The sequence below is a fragment of the Garra rufa genome, chromosome 17, assembly GCF_049309525.1.
Source record: "Garra rufa chromosome 17, GarRuf1.0, whole genome shotgun sequence".
Classification (NCBI taxonomy): domain Eukaryota; kingdom Metazoa; phylum Chordata; class Actinopteri; order Cypriniformes; family Cyprinidae; genus Garra; species Garra rufa.
Window position 1 is genome coordinate 44,380,652 of NC_133377.1, and position 21,292 is coordinate 44,401,943.

A 21,292-nucleotide genomic window follows, 5' to 3' on the forward strand; every position below is an offset into this window, starting at 1 on the left:
GTATGTGTGTTGTAAACTGCATAAATATGTGCAATACAATGTGCAATATTCATATTTAATTCCGTTGTGCAATAATGATATATTACAACATCAGCAACCACAGACATTTACACTCGCTCTAAAAAATGTGTTTGTGCCATTACTCACTGTGGCGATGGAGTAGTGGTTAGGGAACGTCTTACTGGGGAACACGGCCTGCATGAAGGGTGCCGACGTACCGCAGCTTTCTGGACACAAACATACGGTGCTTTACACTGTGGTTTAATGATTCCAGAGGACGAACATGTGTGTTTGACTCACTGATCTTCTCCAGCACTGGTACGACCGTATGCCACGACTGCAGATATTCGGCTCTCAAACCGTCCAGAGAGACCAAGAGCAGCGGCTGCCTCTTAAAACTAAACACACACAAACAGCAGAGATGACGTGTGAGATCAATGAGACTCAACTCTACTTAACTCCATGTTGTTTCAAACCTGTATGAGTCTGTTGACCACAAAAGAATAATGTTTTTGGTAACCATTAGTCAAAGGCTTATGTTTCAAAATATTTTCTTTTGTGGTCCACAGTCAAACAGGTTTGTAATGACACCAGGATACGTGTAAAGGATGACAGGGTGTTTCCCTTTCTTCCCAACAACCAAATAAACAAAGTTTGGGTCAAAGATTCTGGGGAATGCAGTAATTTATCAGTCATCATTTATTTGATTCACAGTAATGGGATGCAGTGATTCATTTGATTCCTTTATAACTGTTTGAGTAATGTAGAGATTCATTCATGATTGATTAAATGGAGGAGTTGGGGTGTAACCAAGCATGTAGAATTTAGTCCAGATGCCTTGACATGTCCCAACATCCAGACACTACTAGACTGTCCTGAATGAGATAATTCACCCTCTTTAACTTTATGATGTTCTCAATATGTTCCTAGATTTGTGTTGAATGTTATCTTTGGAATGGAAATATAGATATTTTATTTGTAAACATCATACTTTTTTATCTGCTTATTTCAGTTAATGTCATAAAACTAGTGAGCTAAGCCAGTAGTAGTGCTGACAGTGTCGGGTAAACATGTCTGTAGACGTGAAAAGTGGCGGAACAGACAAACTGAATCAATTGGGTGAGTTATTTAAGCTGGAATCTGACTGATTTGATTTTTAATTTCAAGCGATTCACTGGCAAAAACTAGGTCGAAAAAGCTATTCATTTTCAAAGTTGGACATCGCTTGTAATGATCTTAAAATGCACGTAAACAGTCAGCAGTCAGTCAGTCAACTTTTCTGATCCACTATGAATGCTGACTACTATAATGATGGGTGAAACGGAGCTTTTCGAAACTCCACATCAGTTAAACCATTGCGTCGCAAAACGATTCACTGTTTCAAGGCGTTCCAATCGGAGTCAGTATCACCACGATTGGGTTCCTGAATCATTTCATAGGAACTTTGTGCATCACAAATCATTTAATTCAAATTGGTATTTCGGATCGGGATCGTGAATCATTTGATTCAGATCTGGATTTCAGATTGGGTTAGCAAATCATTTCATAGAAACTTTGCACATCACAAATCATTTGATTCAGATCGAGATTTTGAATTGGGTTGGTGAATCATTTCATAGGAACTTTGTGCACTGTGAATCATTTGATTAAAATCTGGATTTCGGATTGGGTTCGTGAATCATTTCATAGGAACTTTGCGCATTGTGAATCATTTGATTAAAACTGGGAATTAGGTTTGTGAATCATTTAATTCAGATTGGGATTTCGGATCGGGTTCGTGAATCATTTCATAGGAACTTTGAGCATTGTGAATCATTTGATTCAAATCTGGATTTCGGATTGGGTTCGTGAATCATTTCATAGGAACTTTGTTTACTGTGAATCATTTGATTCAAATCTGGATTTCGGATTGGGTTGGTGAATCATTTCATAGGAACTTTGTGCACTGTGAATCATTTGATTCAAATCTGGATTTCGGATTGGGTTCGTGAATCATTTCATAGGAACTTTGTGCACTGTGAATCATTTGATTCAAATCTGGATTTCGGATTGGGTTCGTGAATCATTTCATAGGAACTTTGCGCATTGTGAATCATTTGATTAAAACTGGGAATTAGGTTTGTGAATCATTTAATTCAGATTGGGATTTCGGATCGGGTTCGTGAATCATTTCATAGGAACTTTGCGCATCGTGAATCATTTGATTCAAATTGGGATTTCGGATGGGGATCGTGAATCATTTCATAAGATCTTTGCGCATCGTGAATCATTTGATTCAAATTGGGATTTCGGATGGGGATCGTGAATCATTTCATAAGATCTTTGCGCATCGTGAATCATTTGATTCAAATTGGGATTTCGGATGGGGATCGTGAATCATTTCATAAGATCTTTGCGCATCGTGAATCATTTTATTCAGATCAAGATTTTATGATTGAGTTTGAGAATCATTTGATTCAGATTGAGATTTTGAATTGGGTTGGTGAATCATTTCATAGGAACTTTGCACATTGTGAATCATTTGATTCAAATCTGGATTTCGGATTGGGTTCGTGAATCATTTGTTTCAGATCGAGATATCAGATTTGGTTAGCAAATCATTTCATAGAAACTTTGCTCATTGCAAATCATTTGATTCAGATCGAGATTTTGAATTGGGTTGGTGAATCATTTCATAGGAACTTTGTGCACTGAATCATTTGATTCAAATCTGGATTTCGGATTGGGTTCGTGAATCATTTCATAGGAACTTTGCACATTGTGAATCATTTGATTCAAATCTGGATTTCGGATTGGGTTCGTGAATCATTTGTTTTAGATCGAGATATCAGATTTGGTTAGCAAATCATTTCATAGAAACTTTGCTCATTGCAAATCATTTGATTCAGATCGAGATTTCGGATTGGGTTCGTGAATCATTTCATAGGAACTTTGCACATTGTGAATCATTTGATTCAAATCTGGATTTCGGATTGGGTTTGTGAATCATTTCATAGGAACTTTGCACATTGAGAATCATTTGATTCAGATCGAGATTTCGGATTGGGTTCGTGAATCATTTCATAGGAACTTTGCACATTGTGAATCATTTGATTCAAATCTGGATTTCGGATTGGGTTCGTGAATCATTTGTTTTAGATCGAGATATCAGATTTGGTTAGCAAATCATTTCATAGAAACTTTGCTCATTGCAAATCATTTGATTCAGATCGAGATTTTGAATTGGGTTGGTGAATCATTTCATAGGAACATTGAGCATTGTGAATCATTCGATTCAAATCTAGATTTCGGATCAGGTTCGTGAATCATTTGATTCAGATTGTGATTTCGGATTGGGTTTGTGAATTATTTTATATTAAGTTCGAGCATCGCAAATCATTCGATTTAAATCGGGACTACGGATTGGTTTCGCAAATCATTTTATATATAATTTTTTAGATTGGGTTTGTGAATCATTTCATAGGAACTTTGTGTTTTGTGAATCATTTGATTCAGATCGGAACTTCAGATCGTGAGTCTCAAATCATTTAGTTAAGATCAGATCTATTTTTCTGATTTCTGTATTTATCAAACAGTAGAAAACATCAAGACAACAAAGAAAGAAATGACAAACAAGTTGGCAAAACAGTCTGAATTGGTTTGTGAATCAGTTTGAAACTTCAGTTCTCTGCACGCACTGAATCGTTTGAAGCTGTTTCTCATTCATAACAGAGAAATAAAGAACACACAGAGCATTGGAACACATGAAGCTACAGTCAACTCAAACCAAATCTGAAGGTCTGGATCACATTTACTTCTACTTGAATAACTATTTGTACTTGTACTTATTAAGGACACAGTTTTTAGCCGTCGCTGTATAGTGGTGTAGTGATTCACTTGGAATTGATTCAGTGGTGTAAAGACTCATTCTTGATTGATTATATGGTGCAGTGATTCATTCATGACTGATTCAGTGGTGTAGTGATTCATTTGTAATTGACATGCCTAAGCCATGTTGTATATTCCAGCCTTTACGCAATAAACGCAGCGTGTGAATTCTTGTTTAAGAATATAAAGTGTGACTAAGTATGGTATCCCATTCTCAGAATTTAAGCTCTGCATTTCTTCCATCAAACTGCACACACACACACACACACACACACACACACACACACACACACACACACACACACACACACACACACACACACACACACACACACACTCTCACACACACACACACACACACACACACACACTCTCACACACACACTCTCACACACACACACACACACACACACACACACACACACACACACACACACACACACACACTCACACACACACACACACACACACACACACACACACACACACACACACACACACACACACACACACACACACCTGGAGCAGAACTCTGATAAACTGATGTGATGAGTTTCAACACAGGCTATGATCATTTCACTTCGATTTAAATTCATTCAAGCCAGAAATACAATACAACCTCAATAATTTTTTACAGTGTATGATCATAAATGTGAGTGTGTGTGTTACCTGGCGGGGCATTTGGCAGTGCTCATGTCCACACAATCATCCTGGACCCACTCTGTTTCTCCTGCATCACACACACACACACACACACACACACACACACACACACACACACACACACACACACACACACACACACACACACACACACACACACACACACACACACACACACACACACAAGCACACGCACACGCACGCACACGCACACGCACACGCACACGCACACGCACACACACACACACACGGAAATAATGGAAGATAAACATGAGATATTTGATCTTCAATGCATTTGTCACTCTGACTACTAAACTGCACAAGAGATACTCACTAAAACACTTAAAAAACCTAAATAAAACCGTTTTGTGTAGGCACTGTTTGTTTTTATCAACTGCATTTTGAATAGGGATGCACCACAATGAAAATTCTTGGCTGAAGCCGAACAAAATTACACCTAACACGGTTTTTCATGATTTTCTCCCACGTATTTTGCCATTTTTTCACCATTGCATAAATTACGTAGACGATATTTGCTTTTTACAGTTTTGTCAATTACAATTAATTAAGTTAAATCAATTACAAAATAATTTAGTAATATTTATTTACCACTGAACATTTTTAACATTCCAGTAGACATTATATCCTTCACTGTAAAATGTTTTCACCAGTTTCAACTTAAAAACTTAAGTTTAGGAGCTGCCTTACAATGTTAAGTTAAATCAACTTAAACTCACAAGTTAAATCAACTCATTTTTATTGTAATAAATTACTTGTAGTTTTAAGCTGATTTAACTTAAAAACTTAAAGCAGCTGCTGAACTTACGTTTTTTAAGTTGAATCTGTTGAAAACTTTTTAGAGTGTACCAACAAACCACAATTTAACCTACATTTACATTTAAATTTATTCATTTAGCCGACTCTTTTATCCAAAGCGACTTACAATTGGGAATACAGCAAGTGATTCATCCTAAGGAGGCAGATCAACATAGGAAGTGCTCAAAAATACCATATATCAGGCGTTGTTAGAAGAGTGCAGGCTAGAAGGAGAAGATCAAGAAGAGAGGAGAACATTTTTTTTTTTTTTTTTTTTTTTTAATAGAGTCACATAGTGTCGAAAAAGATGGGTTTTCAGCAGTCGCTTGAAAGCGGTTAAGGAGTCTGCATTCCGGATAGGGGTGGGAAGATCATTCCACCAGGCAGGAACGTTGAACGAGAATGTTCTGGACAGTGATTTAATACCTCTCTGTGGTGGTACAATGAGGCGTCTTTCACTAGAGGATCTCAGACATGTGGAGGGAGTGTAGATGTGTAGTAGTGAATGGAGGTAGGCAGGTGATGATCCGGTGGCTGTCCTATATGCCAGCATCAGTGTCTTGAATTTGATGGGCCTTTTCGGGCTCATTGAAGACGAGTCGTGCTGCTGCATTCTGAATCATTTGTAGAGGTTTGATTGTACATGCTGGAAGACCAGCTAAAAGAGCATTGCAGTAGTCCAGCCTGGAGATGACCAGGGCCTGGACGAGGAGTTGTGCAGCATGCTCTGTTAGGAAGGGCCTGATCTTTCTGATGTTGTACAATGCAAACCTGCAGGATCAAGCAGTCTCAGATATGTGGTCTTTAAAAGTCAATTTGTCATCAAAGATTACACCCAGATTTCTGGCTGAAGTCGATGGGGTAATTGTTGATGAACCTAACTGGATGGTGAAGTCATGCTGTAGAGATGGAGTGGCAGGAAAGATGAGGAGTTCAGTCTTTGCTAGATTGAGCTGAAGATGGTGTTCCTTCATCCATGCAGAGATATCCGCCAGACAACCTGAGATCCGTGCAGCTACCGATGGATCATCTGGTTTGAATGAAAGATAGAGTTGTGTGTCATCAGCATTGCAATGGTAGGAGAAGCCATGTGCCTGTATGATGGGGCCCAGAGATGTGGTATATATGGAGAAGAGGAGAGGTCCAAGAACTGATCCCTGAGGAACCCCAGTGACCAGTTGATGAGTTTTGGATACCTCCCCTCCCCAGGCCACTCTGAAAGACCTGCCAGAGAGATAGGATTTGAACCAGCGAAGTGAAGTCCCTGTGATGCCCAGCGTTGAGAGGGTGGACAGGAGGATCTGGTGATTCACAGTGTCAAAAGCTGCAGATAGGTCCAGCAAGATGAGTACTGATGATTTGGAATCAGCTTTTGCAGTCCGCAAGGCTTCAGTGACAGACAGTAGCGCAGTCTCAGTTGAATGTCCACTTCTGAACCCTGACTGGTTAGCATCCAGTAGATTGTTTTGTGAGAGGAATAAGGATAGCTGGTTGAAAACAGCTTGTTCCAAAGTTTTTGCAATGAATGGAAGGAGAGAGACAGGTCTGTAGTTGTCTATGAGTGAAGAGTTAAGTGTAGGTTTTTTGAGCAGTGGGGTTAGCCGGGTCTGCTTAAATGTAGTGGGGAAAATGCCTGTGAGAAGAGATGTGTTGAGGATGTGTGTGAGCGCCGGTAGAATCGTAGGAGAGATTGCTTGGAGAAGGTGTGAGGGGATTAGGGGAACCTAGAATTAATAAATTAGTAAAACAATATTCTTTGGCCATTTTTAATCTTGGATCAGGCATGTGTTTTTAATGTACAAATAAATGCAGCCTTGCTGAACAAAGCAGAACGTTAGAATGAATGCATTAATAGAGCTGTTGGAATGATTGGCATCATTATTTTTGTCTTACTTTTTTAGTTTATTTTACTTGACTTTTTGTTGACTATTATTTTGGTGGAAACTGAATAAATACAAATTTGTGTGCATTAGACAACATTTTTGCGTCTTTCTCTGACAGTTTTAAATGCTTCCACACTGACCACATGTTTGCTGCGTTAGTGCACTCCTCTATTCGATCACGTCATGTCATTGTTTGCTATCATTTATTCAGCCTTTTTGCTTATTCGGCCGAACACAGAAAGATTTTTAGCTATTTTCTGCTGAATAATTTCAGTTGCCGAACATTCGGTGCATCCCTAATTTTGAAACTGACTTTGTGAAATTTACTAGCAATTTCTGGGTGGAAAATATTTTAATGACAAAGCACAGATACAGAGATGATGAAAGGGGGACTCACCCTTACAGATGTTGTTGTAGTTGGTGCAGCAGTCTCCAGCGCTCATGCAGTCATCAGAACAGTGACACCTGCTGTCAGACAGACGTCTCTCTCCACAACGCAGCGTCGTACACTCCCAGCTCTCAGCTACACACACAAACTGTTTCACTCTTGTCTCTTATTTGATATTCTTATCATAACACCTATAATCTTACATTTCATTGGTTAAGAATCCTGGAGTATTAAAGGTAATATTTAGCAGCCGTGGTTGCCAGACCCTTAGAAATTATGGCGTTGTGTGTTACAGAATGACCTTAAATTTACAGTAAAAAAGTCAGTTTTTTTTTTACTTCCAGAACAAAAATTTACAGAATTTACTCACCCCCTTCACATCCAAAATGATTGTGTTATTCTTTCTTCAGTCATAAAGAATTTTATTTTTTGAGGAAAACATTTCAGGAATGTTCTCAATATAGTGGACTTCTATGGTGCCCTGAGTTTGAACTTCCAAAATGCAGCTTCAAAGGGCTCTAAACGATCACAGCCGAGGAAGGAGAGTCTTATTTAGTGAAACAATCTGTCATTTTCTAAAAAAAAATTACAATTTATACACTTTTTAACCACAAAAGCTCTGTGTTGTGTTTGCACACACTGTATATTCCGGTTCAAGACAGTTAGGGTATGTCTTAAAACTCCCATCTCATTTTCTCAAAGTAGTCCTACATCACTGTTTTACCTTTTTTTGTAAAGGGTGTTTGATCATCTTTGCATGTTCACTTTGTAAACACTGGGTTGTTACATCTGCAGTGATGTAGGATGATTTTGACGTTGGAGGAGAAAATGAGATGAGAGTTTTTCCACATACCCTAACTGTCTTCAACAGGAGTACACAGAGTTCAGGCAGAGCTAGACAAGATGAGCATTTGAGGTTAAACTATATAAAATCTATTTTTATTTTTTTTAGAAAACAATCGTTTCGCTAGATAAGACTTTATTCCTTGGCTGGGATCGTTTGGAGCCCTTTGAAGTGCATTTAAACTGCAGGTTCAAACTAGCGGGCACCATAGACGTCCACTATATGGAAAAAATTCCTATAATGTTTTTCTCAAAAAACATAATTTCTTTATGAATGAAGAAAGAAAGACAAAAACATCTGGGATGACAAAGGGTGAGTAAAGTATCTATACATTTTTGTTCTGGAAGTGAACTAATTCTTTAGTATACCAAATTACTTAGATCTGTCTAGTGCCTTTATAATATATTGACAACCAGCATAAACAAACAGATTTTCCACAAGCTGCTGTAAATACTGAAATATTGAAGGTGCAAACAGTGAAATGCATGCACAGATACAAAAACCCATCAATATAACCAGTGTTGGGGAAAAATTACTTTTAAAAGTAATGGGTTACAATATTGAGTTACTCCCTAAAAAAGGAACTAATTACGTTACTTAGTTACTTTTTATGGAAAGTAATACGTTACGTTACTTTTGCGTTACTTTTTAAATCTGGGCAGGGCTTGCTTGTTTGTTTTTAATATAAAAAGTTGTATTTTTGTCAAATGTAAAAGCCCTTTCACACCAAAAGCCTCAGGCTTAGAGAACAGTAAATGTACGTCTGTACAGTAGACCTCAGAAGAAAAAAGACAACTCTTCAGCGATAAAAAAAAGGAAAACAAATGTTAGATTATCTTGAGTAATTTGTTCTTATTAGTATGGATGAATTGGATCATCGAAGATCGGCAGCAAAGATATTGGTTAATAAAATGGGATTAAATACATAAAGGATATTTGTCTTATTTAACATATTTAATTATTGCAGGTTTACATTGAATTTCAGTGAGGAACACTGTATGTTTTTTAGTGAGTGAGAATTAATGCATGTTCACATTTATTCTAGAACTAAAGTAACATCTCACTCACAATTTCTCTCAACATGGGGACAGAAGAGCTATTAATCAATAAATGGAGGGAAAAGTAACTGGCGTTACTTATTTGAAAAAGTAACTCAGATATTTTCTTGTCAATTAAAAAGTAATGCTTTACTTTACTAGTAACTTGGAAAAAGTAATATTATTACCTAACTTGTGTTACTTGTAATGCATTACCCCCATTATAACACACATAACACTAAAATAATGCAATATACATTAATTTGAACAATATTAGATGACATAAAACCCTACTGCACATGGGTTGAAAGATAAAACTAAGAAACATTTTAACATTGCGGTCACAATTCTGTTAATGTCAAGTTACTGTACTTTACTTTTTCCACTGTAAACTATAAGATCATTGTTTTAATTTCCAAAAAACTGAAAAGTATTTTACTGTAATGTTATATGAAATGTCCCAATTTATTTATTTTTACCGTATAGCGTAAGACTACAATTAAATGCAACTATTATAAATACCAGACATACACTGTAAAATCATGGTAACTGTAACAGAAACTTACAATTTCAATGTTTTTTTCAGAATTGCCGTTAATTGATAAAAAATGTTTCAATAAATCAATCAAGCAATCAAGCAAACAAAAAAAGCAATTCAACCTGAAAATGAATGATGTTAATATTGTGGGTTCGGACTTATATTAATAATTTACATTTAACAGATGCGAGTGAATAGAGTGAGTGATTCAACAAGTAACTTGATTTAGAAAACATCTGTTGAGTATTTGTCAATCTTGCTTGGCTTTTGTAAGAGACAGACCTTAACTCTGTAAATCAGTTTATATGAGATCACAGACACACAAGCAGATGTTCAGATGATGACACACATTAAGTTCACTCACTGGGCAGCAGACAGATGTCCTTATAGTCATAGCAGCAGCTGTGAGTCTCTACACACTGACTATCACAGCGGCACGAGTTCAGCTCCACATCTGACGGCTCGTAGCAACGATTCCTGCAGGAGGCCGGCACATCTGACACACACACACACACACACACACACACACACACACACACACACACACACACACACACACACACACACACACACACACACACACACACACACACACACACACACAGGTGTCAGTGGATGGGTGAATGTCCACATCATTTCACTACAAAATCAAACAATATTCCAACACCAAAAACGGTCCTAACAATATAATAACAGCAAAACCATAGCAATGTCCCCCAGAATACCTTAACAACACCCTGGAAACCAACCAGAACACCCTAGCAACTGCACAGAAATGGCCAAACAACCACCCAAAATACCCTTGCAATGACATAACAGTCTACCTCTCAGTCTGAGAGACTGCATGACAGGCTGCAAAACTGCAAAAACATTGAGAATTGAGCTTTTAAAAATAGATCTAGAACTTAAAATCTATGTAAATTTAAAACCTTCCAACTTAAAATCTTTTTCAAATGAAAACCTTCAAACTTAAAATCTTTTTTAAATTTAAAACCTTCAAACTTAAAATCTTTGTAATTTTAAAACCTTTAAACTTAATGTCATTGTAAATGTAAAACCTTCAAACTTAAAACCTTTTTTAAATTAAAACCTTTAAGCTTAAAATCTATGTAAATTTAAAACCTTCAAACTTAAAATCTTTTTCAAATTAAAACCTTCAAACTTAAAATCTTTTTTAAATTTAAAACCTTCAAACTTAAAATCTTTGTAATTTTAAAACCTTTAAACTTAATGTCATTGTAAATGTAAAACCTTCAAACTTTAAATCTTTTAAAATGTAAAACCTTCAAACTTAAAACCTTTTTAAATTTAAAACCTTCCAACTTAAAATCTTTTTCAAATTAAAACCTTCAAACTTAAAATCTTTTTAAATTTAAAACCTTCAAACTTAAAATCTTTGTAATTTTAAAACCTTTAAACTTAATGTCATCGTAAATGTAAAACCTTCAAACTTAAAATCTTTTAAAATGTAAAACCTTCAAACTTAAAACCTTTTTAAAATTAAAACCTTTAAACTTAAAATATTTGTAAATTTAAAACCTTCAAACTTAAAATCTTTTTCAAATTAAAACCTTCAAACTTAAAATCTTTTTTAAATTTAAAACCTTCAAACTTAAAATCTTTGTAATTTTAAAACTTTTAAACTTAATGTCATTGTAAATGTAAAACCTTCAAACTTAAAATCTTTTAAAATGTAAAACCTTCAAACTTAAAACCTTTTTAAATTTAAAACCTTCAAACTTAAAATCTTTTTCAAATTAAAACCTTCAAACTTAAAATCTTTTTTAAATTTAAAACCTTCAAACTTAAAATCTTTGTAATTTTAAAACCTTTAAACCTAATGTCATTGTAAATGTAAAACCTTCAAACTTAAAATCTTTTAAAATGTAAAAGCTTCAAACTTAAAATCTTTTTCAAATTAAAACCTTCAAACTTAAAATCTTTTTTAAATTTAAAACCTTCAAACTTAAAATCTTTGTAATTTTAAAACTTTTAAACTTAATGTCATTGTAAATGTAAAACCTTCAAACTTAAAATCTTTTAAAATGTAAAACCTTCAAACTTAAAACCTTTTTAAATTTAAAACCTTCAAACTTAAAATCTTTTTCAAATTAAAACCTTCAAACTTAAAATCTTTTTAAATGTAAAAGCTTCAAACTTAAAATCTTTTAAAATGTAAAACCTTCAAACTTAAAATCTTTTTTAATTTAAAACCTTCAAACTTAAAATCTTTTTAAATTTAAAACCTTCAAAATTTTAAATCTTTTTAAATTTAAAACCTTTAACCCCAGTTTCACAGACAAGGCTTAAGCCTAGTCCCAGAATAAAATGTAAATCTGAGCTGTTTAACCTGAAAGAAACTTCTTCTGACTGATCATACAGTAAATCAGTCCGTTTTTTGCCTTAAGATGCACGCCAGCAATGTTTTTTCTAAGGCATGTCTATAAAAATTACTTAAATGTCCTAATTAAACTATTGCCTAATCCTGGCTAAATCTAAACCCGGCCTGTGAAACCAGGTCTCAAACTTTAAATCTTTAAACTTAAAACTGCTTAAAAAATATTCAAACTGAAAAAAGTACTTCAAACTTAAAATCATACTTAAAATCTACAAACTTAAACATCTTCAAAAATAAAGAGCTGGTTTCATAGACAGGGTTTAGATTTAAGCCAGGACAAACCCATAGTTTAATTAGGACATTTAAACAGTTTTTATAAATGTGCCTCACAAAAAAATACTGTGTGCATCTTGAGACAAATTAATGACACTTACATACTATAAGAATTAATGTGTTTTGCAGTGAGGTTTTCTTAAGTTAATATTTTGTAGTTTTCTTGTCTTTTGCAGTTTACTTCAGTTAAGAGACACAGTTCGTTCTGGGAATGTTTTGTCTGTCTGTTTCAGGGTTATCTGTCGGCAGGAAACCAGTTGAGTGCGGCTGCACTATCTTCCTCTCTTCCTTATAGTTGCCCTGGATCATCTGTAATTTTCCTTCCCATATGTAGAAGTATTTGCTTAAATGCTATGTGAACCCCCGCCTACATGAAGGCTTGTAAGGGTGCTGTATAAAAGATGGGACTGCCCCATCTTCTTTAGTAGATAACAATAAACCAACTTGTATTAGACTTTGGTGTGTTGTTGTCTATCCCAAGCGCTTGTTGCTGATCCACTCGACAGACCTGAGAAAGGCCTGAGAAACTGCAGTGACCCAGAAACGAGGTTCTAACAATTTGGTGACCGCGACGTGATGTCTCTGATCAGGTAAGATGAAGTATAGTTTGTCTACCTGATTAGTTACATTATTGTTCGTGTTGTGAGTAGATACGATGAAGTATAGTTTGTCTATCTAGATATTGCGCAGACCAGGTAAGATGAAGTATAGTTTGTCTATCTGAAGGCTGCCGCAAATACATTGCGAGGACCAGGTAAGGCGAAGTATAGTTTGCCTATCTGAAGGCCGCCGCAATATTCTCAGCAAAACTGAGAGAGCGCGCTCAAATAAATTAAAAGCAAAAGTGTGGGTCACGAGTTTCGGTCTGTCCCGTGGTGAGGTGAATATCTGTATATCTATCATGGGAGCCACCTATCCTAAACCAAATCCTGGCGAAACACCAAATGATTGGATGAATAGATGTAGTTGGGGTTTTTACACAAATTTATGGGTGAATAATTTAGCGGGTTGGACTGAAGCCAATGGGATGTATCCTACATATCCGCGAATGGGTTCTTTTGACCCAAATCATATGGCACAAGCTTTTCGATTGACATATAAAGGCGAAGGTGACCCTGAATGGGACCAAAAATATATGAAAGACGGGTATGATGTTTGGTTAAAAATGCAAACTGTATGGAATGATAAACAGGGTATTTCACTGCCAAAATCTGTCAGGAATGTGGTACCGAAAAAGCCGACAGGGAAAAACGAGAAAAAATTATTAGCTGAGGCTGAGTCGAAGTTACAGAAAACCAAATTAGAGAAAGCAGCTAAACTCTATCCAGAAGTACCGTCTACTTCTTCACTCCCGCCGTGCACGCCGCCACACTATCCGGCGCCCGCGCCTAATGTGCCCGCGCCTAATGTGCCCGCGCCTAATGTGCCCGCGCCTAACATACCTGCGCGCAGCGCGCCCGCGCTTACTTCCGCAGAGCCTTGCGCGCCCCCACCAGCGCCCGTCAAGAAAATAAATGAAGCTCACTTGTGGGTATCAAAACGAAAGGGTCACGTAGAGGTAACTCCGCCGTCCGTCTCAACTTTGAAAGACATTTTGAGCATGTTGCCTGAAGTGGACAAACCTTTACACTTCGTGGACATGTTAATAAAATTGTCGCGACACAGCCATTTTACCGGCGCAGATTATAAATTCATAATCATGTCCAAAATGGGTAATAAATACGACGAGACGCGTTTACTCGATACAGTTACCTGCTTAGCTGCAGGGAATGATGAGCTCCAGGCAAAGCCCCGGGAGGAGGACGAGGATGATTGGGAGGGTAGAGCAAAACCCGCATCTACTAAAAAAGATGGGGAAAGTTATTTTTACTGGCGAGACAACCCTAACGCTATATCTACTCTTCAGAAGCAGCTTACTAAATTTCTGATAGGTGAAAGACATGCCAATAGGGACCTTTCACATGTAACTAACTGTAAGCAGGAAAAGAAAGAGCCAGTGCCTGTTTTCTTTAAAAGATTTAAAGACGCTTGGATTCACTTAGGCGGGTTTGAATTAGATGACCATGTGCCAGATTGCCTCTTTGTTTCCACATTCCTTAACAATTGTGCACTCGAGGTGCAGCCTTTGCTGAAATTGCAGTTAACCGACCGATCACGATTGACTGTGGAGGATGTGGGGAAAAAGATTAGAACAATGGCTGGTGACGGGTTATTTGATCTGCCTAAAACAGCGAACCCTGCCTTCCTGCATTATGCAGGGATGAATACATCCGATTGGACAAGGGTTCTTCCGATTGTCTTAGCAGACCTAAGAATGATGCCTCAGCCAAATTTAGACAACTTATCACCCTATGAGGTGGTGATGGGCCGACCTTTCCCCATCCCTTGGCGCCACGGAATGGTAGGGATAGGTGTGGTGTTAACTGATCATATGTCTGAGTACTCTGTAGGCCTAATAGAAAAATTAACTGAGTTCTGGGAAAGGGTTAACATGAAACACCCTGAGATCCCTAAAGCTAACTCACACCCCTTTGAAGTGGGCAATCAAGTATTGATAAAGAAACTAAAAACCGGGGGCCTCAATGACTCTCTGTATGATGGGCCTACAGAGATACTAGCTGTGACCAGAACTGCTGTTTTAACTGATCTTTTTCCACAGTGGATTCATGCAACCAGAGTGAAACCCTTGAAATGAAGAACAATGTATTACAAGTACTAACTGTTTTTGTTTTCCAGAGCCATAATGTGTATTGTCCTAGCTGGACTCATGGTACCCAACGCTTCAAAGGAGGAGGCCAAAAGAAACCTCTTCTGGCAGTATGCAAACTGGACAGCGCGTCAACTGACCAATGAATCCTGTGTGGTGTGTCAAGAATTATTCCGCACCATAATAACTGTATCCTTGAAACCATTTGTCTATAACTGTGAACCCCCCAATTTCACTGTGTTCTGTACATATTATGCAGGGAAAATGTATGTATGGTCTCCTAGGTGTGTAAAGAGGGTAACAACACCCTATACTGATGAAACTAAACGTACCATAATTACTGTTGTATGAATGAAACGTGCAAGAAAGAAGGTAATGCATCAAGTAAAAATGAAACTGAAACTGTTGATGTAAAAGTTAGCCTGGTGTTACCAGAAGGTTTTATGTTTCCTTACTGTTTTAATGGGACATCAGGTGAAAGCGTGACAGGTATAAGTGCTACAAATTGTAAACAAATAATAAACCAAGGGCAGGGTATAGACAGGTGGCTGCGAAGCTACTGTCCAAGGTTCGAGAGGGGCTCATATGAGAAGAACACCGCAGCATGTGCTAAGGGAAATAATACTGCTTGTTATACCTCTAGGAACACTGCCTGCATTGAATTGCTCACGCTCTGTGAAGATCCCTGGCCAGCGAAAGGTGCAGTGCTGGCTGATGACTGGTACTGGTACTGTGGTGGAGACACTGTAAACAACACTTACAGGATGAACTGGACAGGCCTCTGTGCACCAGTGCAGCTGCAACATCGTGTGACTGTTATGCATACACAACGTGATTTGTCTTTCAGGAGCAAACGATCAGTGGACAACGAGGACGTCCCTGATGAACATCAGATGAGGTCACACTGGACTCGGTTCTGGAGCTCTATGATACCTCAGTTCGGCGTCTCTGACCTACTGAGACAACAGAACATCATGCATTATCGACTGGCATCCTTTGTTAACAGCACCACAGCTGCACTGGCAGGGGTACAAAGCGAGCTGCGTGCACTGAGACAGGTGGTCGTGCAGAACAGGTTGGCCCTGGACATGCTTCTTGCCCAGCAGGGAGGGGTTTGTTCTGTTGTAGGTGACAAATGCTGCACATATATACCTGCAAATGATGAGCCCGAGGGATCAATTGGCACTGCTGTAGCTACTATGAAGCAGATCTCATCCCAGATATATGAGGATGAGCTAAAGTCTAGAACTAACAATTGGAATTGGGGTATTCTCTCTAGCCTATTTGGCACGTTTGCACCTTATGTCTCAATGATAATACCGGTATTACTTATTTTGTTTTTATTGTGTATTTTTGGTCCATGCATTGTGAAATGTTTCACACAACGTATGTATACTATGGTTTCTGCTATCTCTGCAGGATATCGCCCACTGCCACAGAAGGATACAGGAGAATCCAGACTCTAGAGAGAGTCTGGAAGAGGGGATTATAAGAATTAATGTGTTTTGCAGTGAGGTTTTCTTAAGTTAATATTTTGTAGTTTTCTTGTCTTTTGCAGTTTACTTCAGTTAAGAGACACAGTTCGTTCTGGGAATGTTTTGTCTGTCTGTTTCAGGGTTATCTGTCGGCAGGAAACCAGTTGAGTGCGGCTGCACTATCTTCCTCTCTTCCTTATAGTTGCCCTGGATCATCTGTAATTTTCCTTCCCATATGTAGAAGTATTTGCTTAAATGATATGTGAACCCCCGCCTACATGAAGGCTTGTAAGGGTGCTGTATAAAAGATGGGACTGCCCCATCTTCTTTAGTAGATAACAATAAACCAACTTGTATTAGACTTTGGTGTGTTGTTGTCTATCCCAAGCGCTTGTTGCTGATCCACTCGACAGACCTGAGAAAGGCCTGAGAAACTGCAGTGACCCAGAAACGAGGTTCTAACACATACTTTAAGATATGTCAGTCCACGTTTCTACAAATTAAAACAGCTCAGACATGAATTTAATCTTAAATGAGGCCTAAATGATGTCTGTGAAACCAGGGTTTATACATAAAATGTTTAAATGTAAAACTGCTTCAACCTTGAATATACAAACTAATTTATTCTTCAAATAGACAAACTTTCAAACCCTGAAAGATCTTAAAATAGTCTAACTTCAAGCTTAATTCAAACTTTCTAGACAGTCTTTCTCAAGTCAACATCTAATTGCATGTTGAAGCATGAGGTGCTGATGTTTGTTTCTCACCTTTATTCTTACAGTCCTGCAGCTGGAGCCCGAGACCCAAACCCAATCCCAGAATGATCACCACCACACACACGGCCAACAGCACAGAGATCTACACAAACACATAAATACAAAGATTAAATTAATGAGCACAGGATTCCTATTGATATTATAATATGTGATAATTCAAAAAACATAAATAATCTGCACATTAGTGGGCAGTAGCATTAACTACTTAGTCTAGACTTACAGTAAGTTTGATCGTTTTGTCATAGCTTAGGTCAGTTTGCATAAAGACATAGATTTGTAATACTGAATTGCCCTTAAGTAACTGCTAGTTGTTCAGACTACTTAAGTCTTCACATACTATATAGTAGCTATTCATGCAACTGGCCCCTGATGCGAAAGACAATCAGAAAGACTTAATAAGTGCACAAAAGCATTAATTTAATCTTTAATGCTTATCAAAATTAAAAAGCACAACCTGTTCAGTGACTGCATTTTGATATTTCATAAAATTGTTTATCAGGCCGCAGCCTCACATTGACAGCAGTGCTTACCTCATTCACACACACACACACACACACACACACACACACACACACACACACACACACACACGCACACGCACACGCACACGCACGCGCACGCACACGCACACACGCGCACGCACACGCGCACACGCACACGCACGCACGCACACGCACACACACGCACGCACGCACGCACACGCACACACACGCACACGCACACGCGCACGCACACGCGCACACGCACACGCACACGCACGCACGCACACGCACACGCACACACACGGCTCCATAAAAAAGAAATTGCTCAGTAAAAGGTTCAGACTTTGTATTTTGGTTGTCCATTATACGAGTTGAGTAGTAACTGATTACATGCAATCTGAATTACAATCAGATTCCAAAAATGAAGTACTACTTATCTTATTATATTGCATTTTAAAATGCTTATAATCAGATTATGAATGCTTTTTAATGGATTGCATGATTACATTTTATTCACAAGAATGGCAGAAAATTATTAATCATATATTGATTTTCCCTTTTTTTTTCTTTTAAAGTTTTCTTTGTATAACTCTTACTGTGTGTCAGTGCATTTAGCTTTGACTATAATCACAAAAATATGAATATTGTTCTTTATTAGTGTTTTGTAAAATAGTTTTCAACAGTGCACACAGTATATATAAATTCAGCTTTACAAATAATTACAGCCTGTCTGGCCGCTGACGTGTCTTTGTAAATTTAAACCTTCAAACTTGAAATATATATTTTTTTAATTTAAAACCTTCAAACCTATTTTTTTTAAAATGTAAAACCTTTAAACATAAAACCTGTTTACATTTCAAACATTCAAACTTAAAATATTTTTTTCAAATTTAAAACCTTCAAACTTAAAACCTTTTTTAAAATTTAAAACCTTCAAACTTTAAATCTGTTTATGTTTAAGATGTTCAAAGTTAAAATATTTTTTAAATTTAAAACCTTTTTAAAATGTAACACCTTCAAACTTAAAATATTTATACATTTAAAACCTTCAAACTTGAAATCTGGTTATATTTAAGATGTTCAAACTTAAAATATTTTTTACATTTAAAACCTTCAAACTTAAAATAGTTTTAAAATTTAAAACCTTCAAACTTAAAATATTTTAAAAAAAATGTAAAACCTTCAAACTTAAAAACTTTTTAAAATTTAAAAACTTCAATCTTAAAATCTTTGTAAATTTAAAACTTTCAAACTTTAAATCTGTTTATATTTAAGATGTTCAAACTTAAAATATTTTTTAAATTTAAAACCTTTTTAAAATGTAACACCTTCAAACATAAATATTTATATATTTAAAACCTTCAAACTTGAAATCTGGTTATATTTAAGATGTTCAAACTTAAAATATTTTTTTACATTTAAAACCTTCAAACATAAAACATTTTTAAAATGTATAACCTTCAAATGTAAAATCGGTTTACATTTAAAGCCATCAAACTTAACTTTTTAAATGTAAAACCTTCAAACTTAAAATATTTTTTAAAATGTAAAATCTTCAAACTTAAAATATTTTTTACATTTAAAACCTTCAAACTTAAAATATTTTTTAAAATTTAAAACCTTCAAACATAAAACATTTTTAAAATGTATAACCTTCAAATGTAAAATCGGTTTACATTTAAAACCATCAAACTTAACTTTTTAAATGTAAAACCTTCAAACTTAAAATATTTTTTAAAATGTAAAATCTTTAAACTTTAAATATTTTTAAAATGTAAAACCTTCAAACTTAAAATATTTTTTTAAATTTAAAACCTTCAAACTTAAAATCTTTTTAAATTTAAAACCTTCAAACTTAAAATATTTTTAAAAATGTAAAACCTTCAAACTTAAAAACTTTTTAAAATTTAAAACCTTCAATCTTAAAATCTTTGTAAATTTAAAACCTTCAAACTTTAAATCTGTTTATATTTAAGATGTTCAAACTTAAAATATTTTTTAAATTTAAAACCTTTTTAAAATGTAACACCTTCAAACAAATATTTATACATTTAAAACCTTCAAACTTGAAATATTTTTTAAAATTTAAAACCTTCAAACATAAAACATTTTTAAAATGTAAAACCTTCAAATGTAAAATCAGTTTACATTTAAAACCATCAAACTTAACTTTTTAAATGTAAAACCTTCAAACTTAAAATATTTTTTAAATGTAAAACCTTCAAACTTAAAATATTTTTTTAAATTTAAAACCTTCAAACTTAAAATCTTTTTAAATTTAAAACCTTCAAACTTAAAATATTTTTAAAAATGTAAAACCTTCAAACTTAACTTTTTAAAATTTAAAACCTTCAATCTTAAAATCTTTGTAAATTTAAAACCTTCAAACTTTAAATCTGTTTATATTTAAGATGTTCAAACTTTAAATATTTTTTAAATTTAAAACCTTTTTAAAATGTAACACCTTCAAACAAATATTTATACATTTAAAACCTTCAAACTTGAAATATTTTTTAAAATTTAAAACCTTCAAACATAAAACATTTTTAAAATGTAAAACCTTCAAATGTAAAATCAGTTTACATTTAAAACCATCAAACTTAACTTTTTAAATGTAAAACCTTCAAACTTAAAATATTTTTTAAATGTAAAACCTTCAAACATAAAACTTTTTAAAATTCAAAACCTTCAAATGTAAAATTGGTTTACATTTAAAACCATCAAACTTAACTTTTTAAATGTAAAACCTTCAAACTTAAAATATTTTTTTAAATTTAAAACCTTCAAACTTAAAATCTTTTTAAATTTAAAACCTTCAAACTTAAAATATTTTTAAAAATGTAAAACCTTCAAACTTAACTTTTTAAAATTTAAAACCTTCAATCTTAAAATCTTTGTAAATTTAAAACCTTCAAACTTTAAATCTGTTTATATTTAAGATGTTCAAACTTAAAATATTTTTTAAATTTAAAACCTTTTTAAAATGTAACACCTTCAAACAAATATTTATACATTTAAAACCTTCAAACTTGAAATATTTTTTAAAATTTAAAACCTTCAAACATAAAACATTTTTAAAATGTAAAACCTTCAAATGTAAAATCAGTTTACATTTAAAACCACCAAACTTAACTTTTTAAATGTA

General features: G+C 35.3%; 1 protein-coding gene across 1 annotated transcript in view; it reads right to left on the reverse strand.

The window, feature by feature from the left end:
- The window catches only part of LOC141289439 (venom phosphodiesterase CdcPDE), a 33,041-nt gene that overhangs the window by 11,113 nt on the left and 636 nt on the right, over positions 1 to 21,292 (reverse strand). Inside the window, exons 2-7 of the mRNA XM_073821534.1 lie at positions 17,657 to 17,747; positions 10,401 to 10,532; positions 7,627 to 7,752; positions 4,537 to 4,597; positions 301 to 398; positions 148 to 227 (exon numbers count right to left, since the gene is read on the reverse strand). Of these exons, the coding sequence (XP_073677635.1) occupies positions 148 to 227; positions 301 to 398; positions 4,537 to 4,597; positions 7,627 to 7,752; positions 10,401 to 10,532; positions 17,657 to 17,747 (588 nt within the window). The remainder of the gene's footprint in view (positions 1 to 147; positions 228 to 300; positions 399 to 4,536; positions 4,598 to 7,626; positions 7,753 to 10,400; positions 10,533 to 17,656; positions 17,748 to 21,292) is intronic.